Genomic DNA, 19794 nt, shown 5'->3' with positions numbered 1-19794 from the left:
TAGGTTTTTTGGGGTTTTTTTGGTTCTTAACTATGGAGTTGCATTGCATTTTCCACTTGAGTCTTGCATGGACCATTTACATTAAAATTATTAATGTTATTAGTATTATTGGAAATTCTTAAATACACAAATAAATGATACAAATACATACAAAAGAAACACATAATATTGTTTAGAAAACTGCAGGAAAATCCTTTTAATATAAACTTAAAACAAGCTTCATTCTAATGTCCCCTGACCACACAAATTCACAATAGAGCCTCAGTTTATTGGCTGCACATATGCTCACGTGGGTGTTAATAAACTCTGGAGTTAGCAGTAGAGAAGAAAATAGTACTCAGGCAAATGTATCAAGCTTTCAACCTTTCAGTGCATTTCTAACATATCAATAAAATCTTCCAAACTTGAGTCTGACTAGTCCTGCTTTTGGAGTTTATGCTGATTCCAACAGGTGCATTGACCAGGCTCTAATTTGTAGGTCATACTGTGAAGCACAACTTGATTCTCTGCAAAGTAGTTTGACAGCACAATAAAACCACAAAGGGTCTATACCCAGCGGCATTCCCACTGTTGTCAAAGCTGCTTTACATGTTACTGTTGGTCAAAAAATTGATTTCTTAACACGTATCAGCTCTGAATAGCTGAAGCAGTACATTAGCTTTTCTCACTCTTCTCCCCAACAGTGCGTTTAGGAGACTGTCCTCCTGAAATCAAATCGATAAGTCATCTCTGCAGTTATGTTTTAAAATCTGGCCGTGTGAGAAACTGAATGTAAAATATGTACCAATGATGTCACTTGCAGATGGTTTGCAAGCCAGAGAATCTGGAAAAATTGAGCTTTATAGCATGCATAAACACCATGTAAAGGGGTGAACAGTAACTTCCACAAGAACAGTTTTGGTTGTTCAAGATGACAGAGCGAAAGCCATTTGAAAATGCAGAATATGGACAAAAGTATTGTGCCACACAATCTATTAAACGTGTTGTCCTTGGGGATTATTAAAGTATTCTGATTTAGTCCCACTGGCACGGAGGTGTTAAAATCAACCACATAGTTTGGGTCGTTTTAAAGAGCACACTGAATTTAACCATAGTACTGTAATATGATGCCACCATTGCAACAAGTCAGATTGTAAAATTTCTTCCATCCTAGAAATTCTATGATCAACTGTAAGTGGTATTATTGGAAAGTGGAAGTCAGCTATGAAGTGGCAGACACTGTAATGTTACAGAGCAGAGTGACTGAGTGCTGAGGTGCATAGTGCATAAAAGTCACCAATGCTCTGAATTCCAAACCTCCTTTGGCATTATCATGAGCACAAAAACTGTGCATGGAGCAGCTCGGCATTGGTTTCCATGGCTGAGAAGCTGCTGTAGGTGCAATGTGTAGGTGGCCCAGTACTTTTGTCCATATAGTGTAGCTTGGATTTACGTGTATTGTGTAAGTAAGTAACGTTTAAAAATGTACCTTATCATGATATAGGATTATTATTATTATTATTATTATTATTATTGTATTAAAATAAATTTTATTATGATTAACAATATTTTAATCATAGTCCAGAATTTTAAAACTTTAATGTCCCTGAATTTCTAATTTTAATATGCAATTTAATAAAAATATGATAAATCAGGACCACAAGTAGAGCAGGGCGATATGACCAAAAATATTTATCACAATATACAAATAAATTTGCGAAAATTTGCGATAATGATATAACTGACGGTATAATTGACACCAGACAAAATACTTTACAACTCCACAACTTTATTAGTGCAAAAAAACCATCAATGTATTTTCACTTAAACAAGCAGCTGTTTTTTTATGTGCATTAAAGTTATATAAAAATTTAACAGTGCAAATGCAAATTCCTTGCTGAAAGTTTAACCAAAAGGCATTTCCAGTGGAAATTGGCCGCCATATCCTCAGCATAACCACATAAAATTGTTTCGAGATCAGTAAACACAACCAGAATTCACACATAAGGCACACGGGATTATAAGAGGCACTGTCGATTTTCAGAAAAATCAAAGGATTGATTTTAAGTGTGCCATATTTTCCAAACAACACGGTAATAACGTCGCCGCCATGCTTTTTCCGCCATGCCCGTTTTACCCATATTCTATCGCAATATTTCATTTTCTTATCTCTGCCCAACATTATACCATGAACGGTATGATATGGCCCAGCCCTAACCACAAGGATACTTGACAACCTGCAGAGACCTCCTGAAAATTAGATACAACAGTGGAGCTGTGCCTCAATAGCAAAAACGCTGAATACTTTCCTTAGCTTTGTTCTTGGTTGAGGACAAGAAAATGCATATCAGCATTCTGGCTGAATCAGTCAACAGTTCAGGTAAATTACTTTTAAATAAACAGCTTTGAACAGAATAAGAATTTCTATTTTTCCTTAGATCCTAAGAAGATTATCATGGAGTAGATCAGAGGAGACTGCTGTTGGCAGAAATTGGATGGCTTAGTAGAGAATAAACTTTAGAAGGGAAAGACAATTTTAGCATACTGTAGTCCCCTCTAATACACGTGGTTCAAAGTGGAAAATAAGAAAAGGCTGAGTGAAGAATTCATAAAGGTAAACACTGCTATTCCTAATGAATGTTAAATCTCTCATTATAAAGAGCATGAAGCCTACTGCTTTTGTCCCAGGTACATTAACAGCATTAATGCAATGCCTAATTGAGCCAGGTAGGTAAATTATCTTTCATTACACTGCTCTACACAGAGGTCAGTGCACCACACAGCTACAGAAGAGCATTAGCAAAACATGTTTCAGATAAACGCTACATTTAGAGTCTCTTGTTATGACATTTAACACAGCAACGGCCACATCACAATCAAAACAATTAAATGTGTTCCTGTTCTGTGTAATGCCATTAAATTGAGAATGCGTGTATCTCATCTCTTGTCGTATTAAATAGTTATTCCGTATATGCATGCAGTGAGTCTGCACAAAAGACATAAAAGAGTCATGAAGCCAATATAATTTTTAAAAGAACAAAAAACAACTATCTGTAGAACTGCACAAGGGCCCAGAGGTCATATTGATCCAAGATTGATCAAAGTGTGAAACTGACTCAACAGCAGCAGAGGGACACTTACAGTGTAGGCCAATAATAACTGAAAGCTGCTTAGACCACATACAAGTCTCAGCACTTGTCTTTCATCCATTATCAATTTTCATATATATTGAATGTCTCTTGATGGCAAGTGAGCTTTATTTTAAATTGTCTGATTCCCTGTTTTTTTGTTTGTGTGTTTACTTGGTTGCTTACATGTTGGTTTTAAATTATAACATTTCCAGCTTCTCCCGCCTTCACAGAACAGAAGGAGACTGAAAGTCTTCCTTTTTTGTTTTTGCTGTGATTTACATATTGTAAAAAGGGTCCACCTTTCGTTTTTTACTTCCGTGACATTGAAACAAAGTAAAATATGCCTTTTTTTTTTTTACAGTGAAAATCAACAATCAGTATAAGAGAAGAAACAAAGATAATTTGCAGAACAGAACCAGAATCTACCAAGGTCTCAATAACCAGAGAAAACTTGGGCCAAGTATACCTTTACCACTGCACCAGTAATATCATGTTTGGTTTTAAAGTATACTTTAAAACAGCTAGGCAGCACGGTGGTTAGCACTGTTGCCGCACAGCAAGAAGTTCCTGAGTTCAATTCCAACATCAGGCCGGGGTCTTTCTGTGTGGAGTTTGCATGTTCTCCCCGTGTTTGCGTGGGTTCCCTCCGGGTACTCCGGCTTCCTCCCATCGTCCAAAGACATGCAGCTTGTGGGGATAGGTTAATTGGAAAAATCCAAATTGCCATTAGGTGTGAATGTGCGACTGAATGTGAGTGCGAATGGTTGTCTGTCCCTGTGTGTTGGCCCTGCGACAGACTGGCAACCTGTCCAGGGTGTACCCCGCCTCTCGCCCTATGACAGCTGGGATCAGCTCCAGCGCCCCCCGCGACCCTGAAAAGGAGAAGTGGAAGCGAATGGATGGATGGTTTTAAAGTGCAGATCGCAGATTGATGAGCACCACTGCCCCCTCTCAAAGCTGAACACCTTTGGAGTCTTTGGAATTAAGAGATCTTATTATACTGACACAACTAATATACAGCAATGCACAAAAGACAAGCTATCCCAAGGTAAAAATCGCAGGGTTCAAGCTCGCCTTTGTTACACCATTTAATTCCTACGGAATTACATCAACCTTGAAGGCAGAACTCCACAACCTGTTTTCTACTACATTATCTTAATTACAGCTTTCATTTGAGGCTGGCTATACATGAAAGATTAATGACATCTCTCTTTAATTAGGTCTGATAAGGGATGGTGGCACAAAACAGTACCATCTCAGTGTTTTGCTCATTCAATTACTCTATTGCACAAACAAGATTTTGTTTTAGGGTCATGTGGGGGGAAAGCTATTTAACTCTTATTCAATTAACTTGTTAACATATATAGTGAAACAATGCTCAAAGAACGTGTCAGACTGGTGCTGCTCCAAGCTGTTCGATCAATCACTTAGATGAAATATACAGAACATTCTCATTATGCTCTGTATATTTCATTACATTTGTGGGGCTTAAGCCTATCTAAAAGTTCAGCTGGCAGAGAGCAAAAACACTCTGAATGGATGATTGGTACATCACCCTGGCCACTGCTGCCCACACCTACAAATATTAGATATTTAAAGTATTCATTACGGCTAAATGTTTGGACTGTGGACAGAACAGCTATAAGTAACCAATTAGGGCTCCTACAAGAGGTTTTCGCACATACAGTACAGCCCTGAACTTGGATCTGTATGATAGAATGCAGAAGTCTGAGTGTCTGGATCAGACATGAAATGGTCTTTAACTTGCCAGCTCCCTATTACAATGTCTGGAGAATTCACTGTGAGTAAGTATATACCATGTGCCCTGCCTCCTGGATCAGACACGAAGTATTTCCAGTAGTGAAACTGTGACATCATGTGAGAAAGATCAACTTCAAACAATGTCGCTCCATGATTCTCCTAAAACTGCCATACGCTTTGCCTTTTATTGTAAGGTACATTCATGCCTTGTAACTCTATCACAGATGGGACACCGGTTGCCCTCGGCTTAGCCACGACACACAGTCGTGTGAAAAAGACAGTTTTCACAGGACTCTAGGCAATTCTGTTAAAAATTAGGTGCACTGCTTCCAGAGGAATTAAGAGGATTGGAAGAAGCCAGGGGCTGCTAATCAAATGCACTTGATTAACTGATCATCAGCAAATGTAACCACCTCTATAAAAATCAGTTCGCTGGTCTGGAGAAGTCAGGTGTGTTAACACAATCTTCCCATGAGTGGACATCACAGCAAATTCATTCCAAGGTCAGACTGTGAAAGGCTCAGAGAAACAGCAAAAAACCCAAGCACATGATCTGAGACTCTAAAAGCCTCAGTTAACATGTTAAATGCTGAAGTTCATGACAGTACAATTATAAATTCTGTGGCAAGACTTTAAGAGAGCTGTCACACTGATAAACGCATGGCTAGATTCATGCAATAAGACAAAGACACTTGGTTTGAGGCCAAAAGAAATGGGGACTAATCTTCTAACATCAATCAGAAGTCACTCAAAGTTAATCAAGGTAATCGATTGAAACTAACACCATCTTGTGTTGTGTTGTTCATGATACTAAATACAAAACTACTTCTGACTGTACTAAAGAAGCATTTCAGCTCAGCTAAGCATTTAGCAGACCAAAAACTTTAATCTTACAAGTGGGTTTTCGAACTCTTAGACAAGCCCCCGTTTGTCACAATCCAATTCAACGTATGTGACAAAAAGAAGGAGATGACACATAGTTGTAAGATGCTGTTAAATAGTTAAATTAACTAAAAAATGGAACCAAAGACTACTATCAGTTGTTGTCAGCACATCAGTGTCCAGGCAATGTCTGAGTGCGCTTTCAGCTGGCTGACAGAGGGAGAGGAGAGGACAAGAAAAAGAGGCCCTCAAAAAATTCTGGATGGGCTGATTGATGGAACCCTGAGTCCTCAGGCTCATGTGTGCTGCATGCTAAATTGGGTCACCTTAACCCACCAATTACCTAGAAGAGAAACACAGGTTGTATGGAAAACAGCCGAACCCTTCGGTCGTCACACTCTGGCCAGGTACAAAAAGTGCTTCATTCCCACAAAAAGGAAAAGCCCAAAATTCTAGATAGCAATTACTTCACTCTGTAAACAATTTAGTAACACAGAAACTTCATTTTGAGGAGACAAGCTGCACTACACAACTGCAGTGTTTACCCCTTGTTGACTGCTGTCGACAATCAGTGAACACATCACAAAGAAAACCAGTTTTAAAATTACAAATACCAATTTAGTGCAGACAAATGTTTAAGCTCCAGAGCCTTCTGGTGCAAAGCACTCGTTGTTTAAGTATGTCAACTCTCCAGTTTCTTCACCTTTATTCAGTATGGCAGCATCTTGACTAATTTGGCTTTCACTATAAATTAAAGATAAAACAAAGATGGTTCTCATTCAGTGAAACTGAGCTCTAGAGTATTTTGTTATCTGAAATAATCAATCAACCATAGGCCAATATGCATCACTGCACTTGTCATAAGGATAATTCTAGCAGCATTTGCAAATAAGCTCATGAAAATAACTCATTTGTATGTTGACCGTGTAATCAACAAAACATCAAGGGTATAAACTCACTTGCCAATTAATTAGGTACACCAATTCAGCTGTTCATAATCCAAATATCTTATCAGCCAAACACGTAGTAGCAATTCAATGCATTTAGACATATGGATATGATCAAATCATGCTGAATTTCATGTTGAGCATCACAATGGTTTACAGAGAATGGTCCAGAAAAGATAAAAAACACTGGTTAATATTAGAGGTCAGAATCACAGATGGCCATACTGCTTTGAGCTGATAAGAAGGCAATAGTAACTCAAAGGTTTACAGAAGAGAACCTCTGAACACACAGTTTAATTCAATTAAATTGAACATCAAACCTTGAAGCAGATGGGCTACATCACCAAAACACCACAGCGGGTGCCACTCCTGTCAGCTAAGAACAGGAAACAGGTTATAATACACTGTGGCTCACCAACATTGGACAACAGAAGATTGGAAAAATGCTGCCTGATCTTATGAGCCTGCTGCAACATTGAGATTAAAGACATATGTTTAATGGTATAAGGGGGGTTTTATTAACAATTCTGGACCCCTTAGTACCAACTGAGCATTGTTTAAATACCACAGGCACCCTGAGTGTCACTGACAATTTCCATCCTTTCATGAACACAGTGTCTCCTGGTGCCTGCTTCACAGCGAATTAAGGCAGTTTTGTAGGCAGAAGGGGGTCCAACCCTGTATATAATAAACTGGCTGGCGAGTGTACAAAAAGCTTGCCTTCAATTTCTCTTTTAAGAATGTTAGTGCCATTTCTACCTAAGCTGGCAAGACAGTCAAGACAAGTCATACTCGCGAGGACTAAGTAACAGACCTTAGTGTGGCCTTAAGGGAACACTGTACAGGCAAGATTTTTCTAGAAATTTATTATTAAACTCCTATTTTTGACAACTAATGTAAGATTTCACAACCCTTTTATAGACCACTGGCCAACAAGGTGAGGCATTAATAAATTATTTTACGCATCACCACCCTACGTTAGCAGTTTCTTTTTCTTTAAAAAATGTGGTTCCGACCAAATAAAATTAGCATCTACACAAATTTGTTTACCTGTGACAGCAGCATCAATACTATAGAATCATACTAAATCAGTTCTTCCATCTTGCCTCCTTGCTCCTTTAATACATCCCGTGGTAACGAGAATCCTTTATCAACATGTCAGTGTTCCAGTCCACAAGTACTCTGTAGTCATTACTACATTACATCAATACTTTGTAGACAAATCCATTTTCAACCTGCCCTTCATTTTGAGCTTAACTACACACAGTTACTGCAATCACATGAACACAATCTGTCCATAAACAGATACATAAACACCTGCCAAAGCACTCAGCTGCTGAGTTAGTTCCCATGACAGTATCTCCATGACACACACACACACACACACATTCACAAGGTGAAAACAATAGCAGCCTCTCTATCATGGAGCGGAATGAGCATGAGCAAGTAAGCCTTGTGATAACTCTGACCTGACATGACAGTGTCATCTTTTGGTGTTAATATCAACCAGTTATTGGCACTACATGGGAAGCCATGGTGTCAGGGTCATGATAATTATGTGCTTGGAAGCCTGTATCCATAGGTCAAGGTATCTTGTTTGAGTACCAATGTTCAACGTATGATCCATTAGAGCATACCTGACTTTCTTCAATCAGAGAATCGTTAAATTATTTATTCTTGGTGCTAATTATTAACTTGGAGAAACTCATCAGAGAGACAGGTTCCAAAAAATGGTCATAAACTGCACATCTGGAGTAGAAAACAGAATAAAATGTTTACATGACAGATGTTCGAGCTGGTATCCTTAAACCACAATTTTCTGAACAGTTTCCTTAGAGAATGAGAAAAACATTAATATTTTATTACTCTACAGCTGGATCCCGTGAGGCAAACTTAAGGATTCCTCAGAATTCCCAAATACTGTACACTCAAAAAAAAAACCAAAAAAAAAACCCAGCCTGATCTTGTAAGGATAAATATAAATGTTTTCACCATTTTCCCTGACTAGTGAGAGCCATACACACTTTTTGGATATATAAACAGGGAGACAGAATAACAATTACGGTCTAAGTTTATGTCTTTTTTGTGTGTTTGCAGGGACATTATTTTGTTTGCGCTATAAAAAAAAAAAAATCAAGCAGGATCAAACTGACTGATACCCAAAATGCCTAACCAGAGCAGACCACGAATTACCCCAGTTAATTAAATTCATCATTCAAAACAAATTGAGAACAGATGAGGCTGGAAAATGATTTGATAAAAATGCATCTTACTGTACATTACAAATAACTGAAACTAAATGAGCACAGGGAGAAAGGGGAAGCTGTGACATTAACACTTTGTATTCAGTAGGTCAAGAGAATAAACCAAGAGGCTGCAGTGTTATTCCTTGTCTGGTGTGCACATTTCCTGTGAAAAAAGCGCTGCAAAGTGTGAGGGGGCAAGGTGTCAGAGACTCCAGCTATTGCAGTACTTCTCTCATGCCTGAACATGCCAAAGGCTACAATTTGTCCTGCTCCACAAAGTGGATCTCTGTTGTGCCAGAACAGGTCGTAATTAATCTCTAGTGTGCTAACAAGGAGAGGCAAACTTCTGCAAACAGGCTGTGCAGTACTCCTGCAGATGGTCAAAGCAAAAAGGTATTAACTGCCTACACAGTCTATTTATACACCAGGACAGCAAACTGGTTTCACTTGGTTAGCCTGGTCATATATGGGTTCAAATTCTCAAACACATTGTGCTGAAATCATTCATTCTTACTTTTTTAGAAGCAGCAGTGAAACAAAATGTTCTACAGGTAACAGTAAATGTATATGGGCAGAGGGTGGTGACTATCATACTACCACAAGATACCACATTTTAATTAAGTGCAGAATCTATATCTTTAACACGCTGCTGGGGAGCTACACTGATCACATCACAAAGCAGGGCTATAGTAAGTCTGGGCTCCGTGAGAATAGCTCCCCTGCAGTTGCCAGGTCTATCCCTGAAATTTTCCCACACTTAGAAGAAGCAATTGCCTTCCTGCATGGGCTCATATTTTACTTTAACATGAATACCACTTGACATTGCCCTTTAAATCCCAGCAAGTGATGCACTTCACCTGCAATGACTCTGCTTGATTTGCAGGAAAACACAAGGGAAGCTGGGACTTTGTGGGACTTCTTAGAAAACTTGAGCTATGGCTTTGTGTTCTTACCTCCACCTCCTCCTTCCTTATCTGTATGTGTACATGTGTGACTTTTAACTGTTCACTGCTGTATACTCTCCCATATCCTGGGGCAGCTGCTCATATTAATGCTGTAAATAATGTAATTATTATTTTCCCCCGCTCGATGTAAAAAATAAATAAATAAATAAATATTATTTTGTTACATGCACGTTATATTCTATTAGTTGCCACTGAACACCAGTGATGATTTGGGGTTTGTGCAGTAATGTCCAGTCACAAAGTGATAGGTAAAATGTTTGCTTACCAGATTCAGCACCGTTTCAACAATATCCCGGTTGCTAACCTCTCCAGCCTGGATCAGTCCGGTAAGAACGGCAAATTTCATCTTGATATTCCGGATAGGAACCGATGGATTCATAATCCCAGCCGGGAGGACCACTGAACCTGATCCGGACATCATCACAGTCTCACCGGCCGCAGCGGAGACTGCAGCCGCGTGTTGCCCGTGACCTGGAGGAGGTTGTCGGTCCGAGAGCGACAGCGAGCCCGGCATTGTCACCGGTCTACCGCTTGTCATTTCCAGCCAAAGCGGGAGCTTTTCAGGAGCTGTTACGCTTTATCTCTGCAATATACTTAATCACTGTTCTGGAGCATCACGAAAAAAAATGAAATAAACACTCGAGAAAAAAAACAAAAAAAGCAAAACACCAAAAAAGAAATCACTCTCTTTCAGTGAAATCCACTCTGGGGAGTTCTGGTCAGTAGGTCCTGTGTGAAATCGGTGCCGGGCAGTTTACCGAGCTGACAGACCTGCGATGAACACACAAAGCTGTGTGTGATTGTGCCGCTCTCAGGATGTGCGCTGTTCAGTGGCTGTGCTGCCGTTACCGCCATGTTGCCGCCCCCTACCTGTCGTCTCCCTCACTACGCCTGCGTTGTCTGAGATACCGGAGACGTGTCGCTTCGCCGCGTTCTCCGCGGCGTGGGCTGGAACAGCCAAGACCGGCTGGCTTCAATAACTTTAGACAGACACTTAATGTAGACAGAAAAAATAGACCGTGTTATCCTGATGGGTAATGAATTTCAACAGGTTTCTCATTTCCTTAAGTCAAAATTAGATTTTACCGGTGAAGGTTAGAGATTTATCTATTTTTTATTAGAGATGCTAATTTAGTAACTTAGGTATGAGAAAAGTTGTCATTGGAAAATAGAAAACAATTATATGTAAAATAAAGTAAAATAATATGAAATCAACACTGAGTAAAATAGAAATGGACGGGATAAAAAGAAAAGAAAACCACATGTGGTGGAAATATTCGCATTAAAAGCAGAGCCAGAGCCGAACATTACAGATGACTTCCATTGTTGGTGCACCAAACTGTATTTACTGTATTCAGTGATGAGTTGGTACACCTGAATATAATACCTGACCAATGATATTATGCGCATATACCAGCTTGCTAAAGATACCTGTACTCCTATCAAAAACGAGAATTACCAAATAACTCACTGTTGCTTTTATTTACATATTCGTGAAAGGTTAATCAGCACTGCACATGTACACTTGTAAATGTCTGTATTGTAGCTGACAATTATTATTATCTTTCTCACAAAAATGTATGGTCGTTTCGTTATAGAGCGCCAGGTGTGGCATAGTTCATGAAGGACAAATGTGACCTTGGATAGTCTTTTATGCAAGGCAATATAAATTTAATTACATTAGGATGAATACTAATACTGAGACAGGGTTTCTCTTAACTTTCCTACTGAATTAGGGAGCAGTCGTCTTGTGGACACACAATCGAATGGACAGTGTAATTATACTATGCAGCATTTCTGCCACTCCCCCCCCACCTTAAATGTTTTATGAGACAATTAAGAGGGCTGTGTTAAGATATTCGTTGTGTGTACTCATGTTGTACATTGTTTAACTGCATTATGGTTACTGTGGTTTAACAGAGACAGTGTTTTAGTGCTCACCACAAGGAGGCACTGTTTCATTGTACGTTCCTAAAACAGAAGAAGAAGAGAAATAGATACGGCACCCATGAGAAAAGTTTTGCCGCGTGTTAATGAGGAATAAAGTTCCCAAAATATTAAGGACATTTTTGCCTCCGTCGTCATTTTCCTTCGAGTTGATCGCTGTCGATGCTGCAATACTCAACAGGTTATGGGCCCAGGGCCGACTCGAAGAAGAGTTTTTTCTCATGAAGATCCGGAGCCACAACGGATAGCGGGCTAACGGCTAAATAGCAACATGGATCAACGAGGAGCAAGCAGGCTGCCTCGACTCATGTTTGACGGAGATGAGACCAGATATGAACTTTGGGAAACTAAGGTGCTAGGATATTTGCACTTGTTGGGATTAAAAGCCACTGTTCTGAAGGAACCGAACAGTGAGGCTGAAGTAGCAGCAGACGGTAAGAAGAACGCTGACGCTTACGCTGAGTTAATCCAATTTTTGGACGATAAAAGCCTCTCACTGATTATGAGAGATGCCCCTGATAATGGGAGAAGAGCATTAGAAATATTGAGGGACTACTACGCTGGAAAGGGGAAGCCCCGAATCATCAACCTGTACACCACGCTATCATCGCTTCAGAAAAAGAGGGAAGAGACTGTCACAGACTATGTCATCAGAGCAGAGGCCGCCATTACAGCACTGCGCAATGCGGGTGAGACTTTAGGTGATGGATTATTGATTGCTATGGTTTTAAAAGGTCTACCTGAAAGTTTTAAGCCATTTGCAATACACGTTACTCACGATAAAGACGATATGACATTTGCTGAGTTCAAAACAAAGCTACGGAGTTTCGAAGACACTGAAAAGTCAAGCGCATCCGAGTGTAGCGACAACGTAATGAAAACAGGAGGAAGAACCGGGCGTGAGCACACAAGATCCAGCGCACAATGCAGATACAAGAGCGATGTGGACATTGTGTGTTTCAAGTGTGGACTAAAAGGCCACCGAGCAAAAGTGTGCAGACGGAGGACGTGGTGCAGTCATTGCAAAAGCAGCACACACAGTGATACCACATGTAGTCATAAAGACAAACAAGATGGCGCGCGGAAGGTCGCAGATGAAAGCGGCAACGGATCCAAAGCAGAAACGCCAGATTATGCCTTCAGGATTAAGGGCGTAGACATCAAAGTCCAGCAGTCAGCGTACAGCATTGAGGAGAAAGGCCTGTTGGTGGACACTGGGGCTACCTCACACATCATTAACAGCATCGCCAAGTTCAAGAGCTTCGACGACGCGTTCAGACCGGAGTCACACAGCGTAGAACTGGCAGACGGTACCCAGTGCAGAGGCGTCGCCCAACAGAGGGGGGACGCAGAGGTGTTCCTGATTGACAATACAGGCCAGCGACGCAAAGCAACGCTGAAAGATGCGCTGTTTATTCCATCATACCCCCAGAACATATTCTCTGTAAAGTCAGCCACTGCATTAGGAGCAACAGTCACCTTTAAACAAGGGCAGGACACGTTGACCCACAAAGCCGGTACTAACTTTAACATTCATGTGTATGGCAAGTTGTACTATTTGCAGACTGAAGTTGAGGGTAATGATAAGTGTAACACCTGTCATGACATACAAGCATGGCACGAGATATTAGGCCATTGCAACTATGAAGATGTAGTAAGATTGCAAGGTGTGGTTAACGGTATGCAGATTAAGGGGAGAACCGACAGACCTGAAAAGAAATGTGAAGTGTGTATCCAGGGAAAGTTTGCACAAACCCGAAACAGAGATCCGGATACAAGAGCAAAGGCTCCTTTACAAATGGTACACACAGATTTAGCAGGTCCGATAGCCACTGAATCTATTGATGGGTACAAATATGTGCAGTCATTCACTGATGATTATTCAAACTCAGTGTTTGTATATTTCCTGAAGACGAAAACTGATACAGTGCAGGCAGCAGAGAAATTTCTAGCGGATGTTGCACCATATGGCAACGTAAAATGCATTAGATCAGACAATGGGACAGAGTTCACATGCAGAGATTTCCAAACCCTGTTAAGGAAAAATGGCATTAAGCATGAGACATCAGCCCCGTACTCACCCCATCAGAACGGTACAGCCGAGAGGGGGTGGCGTACTCTTTTCGAGATGGGCAAGTGCATGCTAATTGAGAGTCAGCTACCGAAATGCCTATGGAACTATGCCATTCAAACTGCTGCTGTAACACGGAACAGATGCTTTAATAAGCGAACAGGGAAAACACCCTACCAAATGCTGACAGGTAAAAAGCCAGACTTGTCAAAAATGCAGAAATTTGGGTCTGTGTGCTATGCATACAAACAGGACAAGGGGAAACTTGATTCAAAATGTGACCAAGGTTTCTTTGTAGGTTATGATAAGAACAGTCCCGCCTACTTAGTTTACCACCCTGAAACTGAGAAAGTTCAGAAACATAGACTTGTTAAGTTTGTGAGCAAAGTAAATGTAGAAAGACAAACACAGACAGATGAGGGAGAACTAAATGATGACTGTAGCAGAGTAAGACAGCCTATGGCTAACAGACCTTCAGAGAAAGGTGACAAGGACAATGAGGTTCCAGAACCTATTGTGACAGACACAAGTCCACAAAGTGGTATACCTGATGAGCGTGAACGAAAAGAGACAAATGTGACAAGTGATGGATTTGTCAACAAAAGGTATCCTCTTAGGGAGAGAAGAAAACCGGGACATTTAAATGACTTTGTAGCTGCCAACAGTGGCGGCGATGAGATCCACACTACCATAGACTACTGCTACAGGGCAGTGTGTGGTGTCCCAAACACATTTAAGGAAGCCATAGAATCAGCTAACTCAAAGAACTGGATCAAAGCCATGGATGAAGAAATTCACTCGTTACGGGAAAATGACACTTTTACCCTAACCACTTTGCCAAAGGGAAAGAAAACTGTAGGGGGGAAGTGGGTTTATTCCGTTAAGAGTGACATTGAGGGAAACGACAGATACAAGGCAAGGTTCGTAGCCAAAGGTTACAGCCAACAGTTGGGGATAGATTATGGAGAGACATTCTCACCAACAGCCAACTTACCCAGCATAAGAGTTTTGTTACAGAAAGCAGCGCAGGAGAGCCTGTTACTCCATCAAATGGATGTGAAGACAGCATATTTACACGCTCCCATTGATTATGAAATCTACATTGATCAGCCAGAAGGTTATGAAGAGGGAGAAGGGCTAGTCTGTAGATTACAAAAATCCTTGTATGGGTTAAAACAATCTGGTCGTAACTGGAATAGGATCTTGCATGAATACCTAACAGCGAACAGTTTCAGGCAAAACCCAGCAGACCACTGTGTTTATACCAAAGAGACAAAAGATGGTAAGGTGATTATGATCATCTGGGTGGACGACCTGATAATTGCTGCTGGCAATGAAAAGGTAATGAAGGATGCGAAAGAAATGCTTTCAGTCAAATTTAAGATGAAAGACTTGGGCAGACTTAAGCATTTTCTGGGTATTGATTTCACTCAGTCTGATGGATGTGTAACAATGTCACAAGAAACCTATGTCAACAAGATACTGATGAGGTTTAACATGCAGAACTGTAAACCCAGAGGAACTCCCTGTGATCAGAAGTTGTGTTACACAGAAGGTGCTACTAAGATAAGAGATGTGAGGATGTATAGAGAGGCTGTAGGCAGTCTTATATACCTTGCATCAGGTACCCGTCCTGACCTGAGTTTTGTGGTAAGCAAGTTATCGCAACATTTCCATGAGCCTACAGAAGAACAGTGGGGAACAGTGAAACATGTGTTGAGATATCTCAAAGGGTCCAAAGATAAGAAGTTGTGTTTTAGAAGAAACACAGATGAAAATTTGGGTCTAGTGGCCTACAGTGATGCTGACTGGGCAGGTGACACTGCCGACAGACGCAGCACTACTGGTTACTGTGTACGTCTATGTAACAACAGTTCTTTAGTTTCATGGAAGACCAAGAAACAGCCCACTGTGGCGCTCTCTACCTGTGAAGCAGAGTATATGGCTCTGGCTTCCACAATGCAAGAGTGTATATATTTAGAACAGCTTTTGAAAGGTATAGATGACTACAGCTACACTCAAACAATAGTGTACGAGGACAACCAGGGAACAATTGCCCTGGCTAAAAACCCTGTGAGCCGACAGAGGTGCAAACACGTGGACATTAAATATCATTTTGTAAGGTCCATTGTAAATGAAGGAAAAATGTGTCTGTTATATTGCGCCACTGAAGAAATGGTGGCAGATGTTATGACCAAACCTGTTTCCAAGCTAAAACTTGCTAAGTTTGCTGACATTATGTTTGGTACTTAAAAAGGAAAAAAAAAAAAAAAGGGAAAAGGAAGTGTGGTAGAGATTGTACGACTGTTTATCGTTCATTGTAAAACTTTTCTTTAGATTCCAGCAACCTGAGTACAAGAGGGGGTGTTAAGATATTCGTTGTGTGTACTCATGTTGTACATTGTTTAACTGCATTATGGTTACTGTGGTTTAACAGAGACAGTGTTTTAGTGCTCACCACAAGGAGGCACTGTTTCATTGTACGTTCCTAAAACAGAAGAAGAAGAGAAATAGATACGGCACCCATGAGAAAAGTTTTGCCGCGTGTTAATGAGGAATAAAGTTCCCAAAATATTAAGGACATTTTTGCCTCCGTCATTTTCCTTCGAGTTGATCGCTGTCGATGCTGCAATACTCAACAGGCTGACTTCTCCAATATCTTTTACATGCCCTTATTTCTCACAGAGCAATGACTAAAAGATACACTGTTGGGGCATTTTCCACTTATTTGTTTTTTTTATAAAAGAAAGAAAAATGAATAGATGGATAGATGTAATCCCATACATATAGATACATTTTAGAGAACGTTTCTGTGCACAAACATCTGTTTTGTTTGTTTGTTTTTAAAAAAGATAATAATCAAAAAATCAGTTTCCAGCATTTATATAAAACAGGCTGGCACTGACAGCTTGGGACAATTCTGTCAATCTTCCTTTCTGACAGTCGGAAGCTGAGCGTGCCTTTCAAGAGCTCATTAAACAGATCTGTGTCAGCATGGCTTCAAAAGAGTCGTGTCAGTTTTTACTGCTGTGCCTATCACGACTACCATTGTGTAATTTTGATGTATTTTGTGATAAACCACCGCAAAATGATCCACATTGTAATATTTGCCAGTTCACCTGCGAATGAAATGTAGAAGTTTGTTGAATGACATTGTTTTTACTCACGTTTCTCGCGTTCTATTTTTCTCTTGCTATATCTTCGCATAGTGGCTTAGTTTGTAGAATGCATTGTATAAGGCATACATATATTCTATTTTATTTTTTCTAATGTTTTGTCTCTGCATATCAACGGGTCACTGAATCAATGTAACTGAGACACAAACACTGCTAGTGTTGAACTGAGATCAGTGAAGGAGGCTTGGTCTACACACACCAACGGCATGTACATAAATGGCATACAAAAACCTAGACTGCCATCAAAAATGTATTATATATGTATGGTGATATGTTCTCAACGTGCTAAAATAAATAAATGTACCGATGGCAAGATCATTAAGAGGAAAAATAAAAGCTGCCACTGTAAAAATCATTGATAAAGATCATCAATCTGCAAATAGAGGAGCCATCTAGTGGCAGAAACTGACCGTTTTCCTAGTTTAACCCAAGTTACCATATATGTCTTGATGTATTCTCAATCATTCAGGTAAGTAAATCTCCAAAAGTTGATTCTGTTCATCTGGACATAGCGGTTTCAGTGGGAGAAACGTTTCGTCACTCATCCAAGTTACTTCTTCAGTCTCAGCTGACTGCAGGTTTCCCCAATCTTATAAACAGTACATTTGCAAGTTACCATATAGTTACCATGTAGTTTGGAAGAAAAAAGCCAGAGAATAATAAAACAGTCTTTATTAGCTTTTTCAACCACTATTGAGGTGGCATTAGAAAAGCAATCAATTTCAGATAAGCCATCCTCTGTGCACTATTTCGAGTCACATGAGTTTTGTAAAAAGCCAGCAGAGGTCCCTCTCATTCCAAATCAGAGTGAAGTGTATTTTCTTGCTCGGTGTATGAACTTTTGTATTTAAAAATATTTAAGTATTTTTAAATGAGAATTTCTGACACCTCTTAAACGTCTGTAACAAGTTCTTAGCTTCTTTTGAGGATTAATCGAGTTCACATACTCCCAAAAATACTGTTTAAATTTTTACTTATTTTTAGAATCAGATAATACAATTAGGAATCAGCACACAAAGCATTTCATCATTTTCATGGTTTTATTTTAAAAAAAAAAAAAAATTTTTGGACCTGACTGCACAATCCAGTACCCTAAAGCAGGTATGATCAAGTCAAACCTTAAGTCACCTTCTTCACAACCACTGAAGGTCAACGTTTATTACAGTTACATCCATTTCAAAATGGCAATAAAGGAGCAAAGTAAAACCAGCTTACAATTTTGTACCATGTGTTTGACAGAACGGTTCACACAGAAAAATTAATTAATATATGGAAAATTAACATATGTACTCATTACCCCTTCGTATATATATATATACACATATATGTGTATGTATATATATATATATATATATATATATATATATATATATATATATACATACATACAAAATATACATTCTATTTAATTTACAGTATATTCACACACACACACACAGACACACATATATACACTTGAGTGTACATCATAATAATTATAGCTTTAAATCTGAAACAAACAAATATATGCTTCCCAGAAGCATTTCAGAGCTCGAATGTCCTAGACATTGTAGAAACAATAATACAATAATATTATTAAAGATAATTATTATAACATACAGTTTTAGAAACATGAAGGTAAATAAAATAGTCATAAATGTCAATGATATTGGCAGGATAATTAATTTCCCAATGAAGAATTATGCTCAGCACCTATAAGATGTCCTCTTTTAAAATTGTGCAATTTCAGAGGAGCCATAAGTTATTATCAGAGCATTTTGCATTCAGACAAACAAACAATAAACTGTGCTTTCGTTCTGGAGCCCCGTCTCTACTTTTTGTGGCTGTTAGCAATGACTCAAAGGCTCAATGTTGATCTCAAGGCTGAGCAGACACAAGCAGCAAAGAATTTCAGATTTTGGTCTCTGGGCCGTCTGTGATTAGTGGCTGAAAGGAGTTGCGGATTCGGGCAGCTTCTGCAGCACAAAGGTGGCCGAAGGCTTTGTTGTACCAGTCTGGAGTCCGTCCCCTGAAATCAAATCACTATATTCAATATACTATAGCATACATCACAAAATATTTAGAAATGCAGCTCAAACCATAAGAGAACAACTTTTCTATATAGCACTTTCTAAAAGAATCTTGTGTAAAAGCTCATTGTAGGACTTACTTCATGTCCACTCTGCAGATGTGAGTTAGTCTGGACTTTCCTGAGCCACAGGGCTCTAATAGGTAGTTAGACTCCAGGACTATAGCCCTTATCCCTCCTAAAGGAGGACAGTCTTCGTGCTCTATAGACACAGAAACCAGGGAGCAAGCACCTTTGGGCAAGTCTGTCCTCCATGACCTTGAATGCACAGAAAGAGACTGATTATGGTATCTTAAGAAATACAATTTGAGCTATTCCCAAAATAAGAGATCACTGAGTTTTCTTAAGCACTCACCTAAGAACTACAAAGTCCCTGCTGGGATGAGGGGGCATGCGACTCAGGACATACTGAAACACTTCTGTTTGCCTGTCCAGTGTCTCGCACACTTTCCACTGAAGGAGGTCCATATCCCACAGGTGGCGCTCTCGCAGCACCCGGTTCAACACCACAGATGGCGGCGCTTCCACCTCGACAGACACTTTCCAACGTCTCAAAGGGTTGCCATCTCCCACCTGGATCACACACATAAGACACAAAAAGGATTGTTTTCATGTACCACT

The 19794-nt window shown here is 39.8% G+C and overlaps 2 protein-coding genes across 7 annotated transcripts in view; both read right to left on the bottom strand.

The window, feature by feature from the left end:
* Positions 1-10449, bottom strand: part of nbeab (neurobeachin b) — a 206989-nt gene extending 196540 nt beyond the window's left edge. For all 3 annotated transcript variants that reach the window (XM_085371743.1, XM_085371742.1, XM_085371744.1), the window contains exon 1: positions 10177-10449. In XM_085371743.1, the coding sequence (XP_085227869.1) occupies positions 10177-10449 (273 nt within the window). The remainder of the gene's footprint in view (positions 1-10176) is intronic.
* An 8084-nt stretch (positions 10450-18533) lies between these two features.
* The window catches only part of stard13b (StAR related lipid transfer domain containing 13b), a 64217-nt gene continuing 62956 nt past the window's right edge, over positions 18534-19794 (bottom strand). For all 4 annotated transcript variants that reach the window (XM_085370837.1, XM_085370836.1, XM_085370838.1 and 1 more), the window contains 3 exons: positions 19529-19746; positions 19255-19431; positions 18534-19113 (listed from right to left, as the gene is read on the bottom strand). In XM_085370837.1, coding sequence (XP_085226963.1) covers positions 18996-19113; positions 19255-19431; positions 19529-19746 — 513 coding nt within the window. In that variant the 3' untranslated portion in view covers positions 18534-18995. The remainder of the gene's footprint in view (positions 19114-19254; positions 19432-19528; positions 19747-19794) is intronic.

This window comes from Diplotaxodon limnothrissa, linkage group LG14 (assembly GCF_057381915.1).
Source record: "Diplotaxodon limnothrissa isolate DT_005_m linkage group LG14, D_limnothrissa_male_GT1.1, whole genome shotgun sequence".
NCBI lineage: Eukaryota > Metazoa > Chordata > Actinopteri > Cichliformes > Cichlidae > Diplotaxodon > Diplotaxodon limnothrissa.
This window is presented reverse-complemented; position numbering and strand designations above follow the sequence as displayed.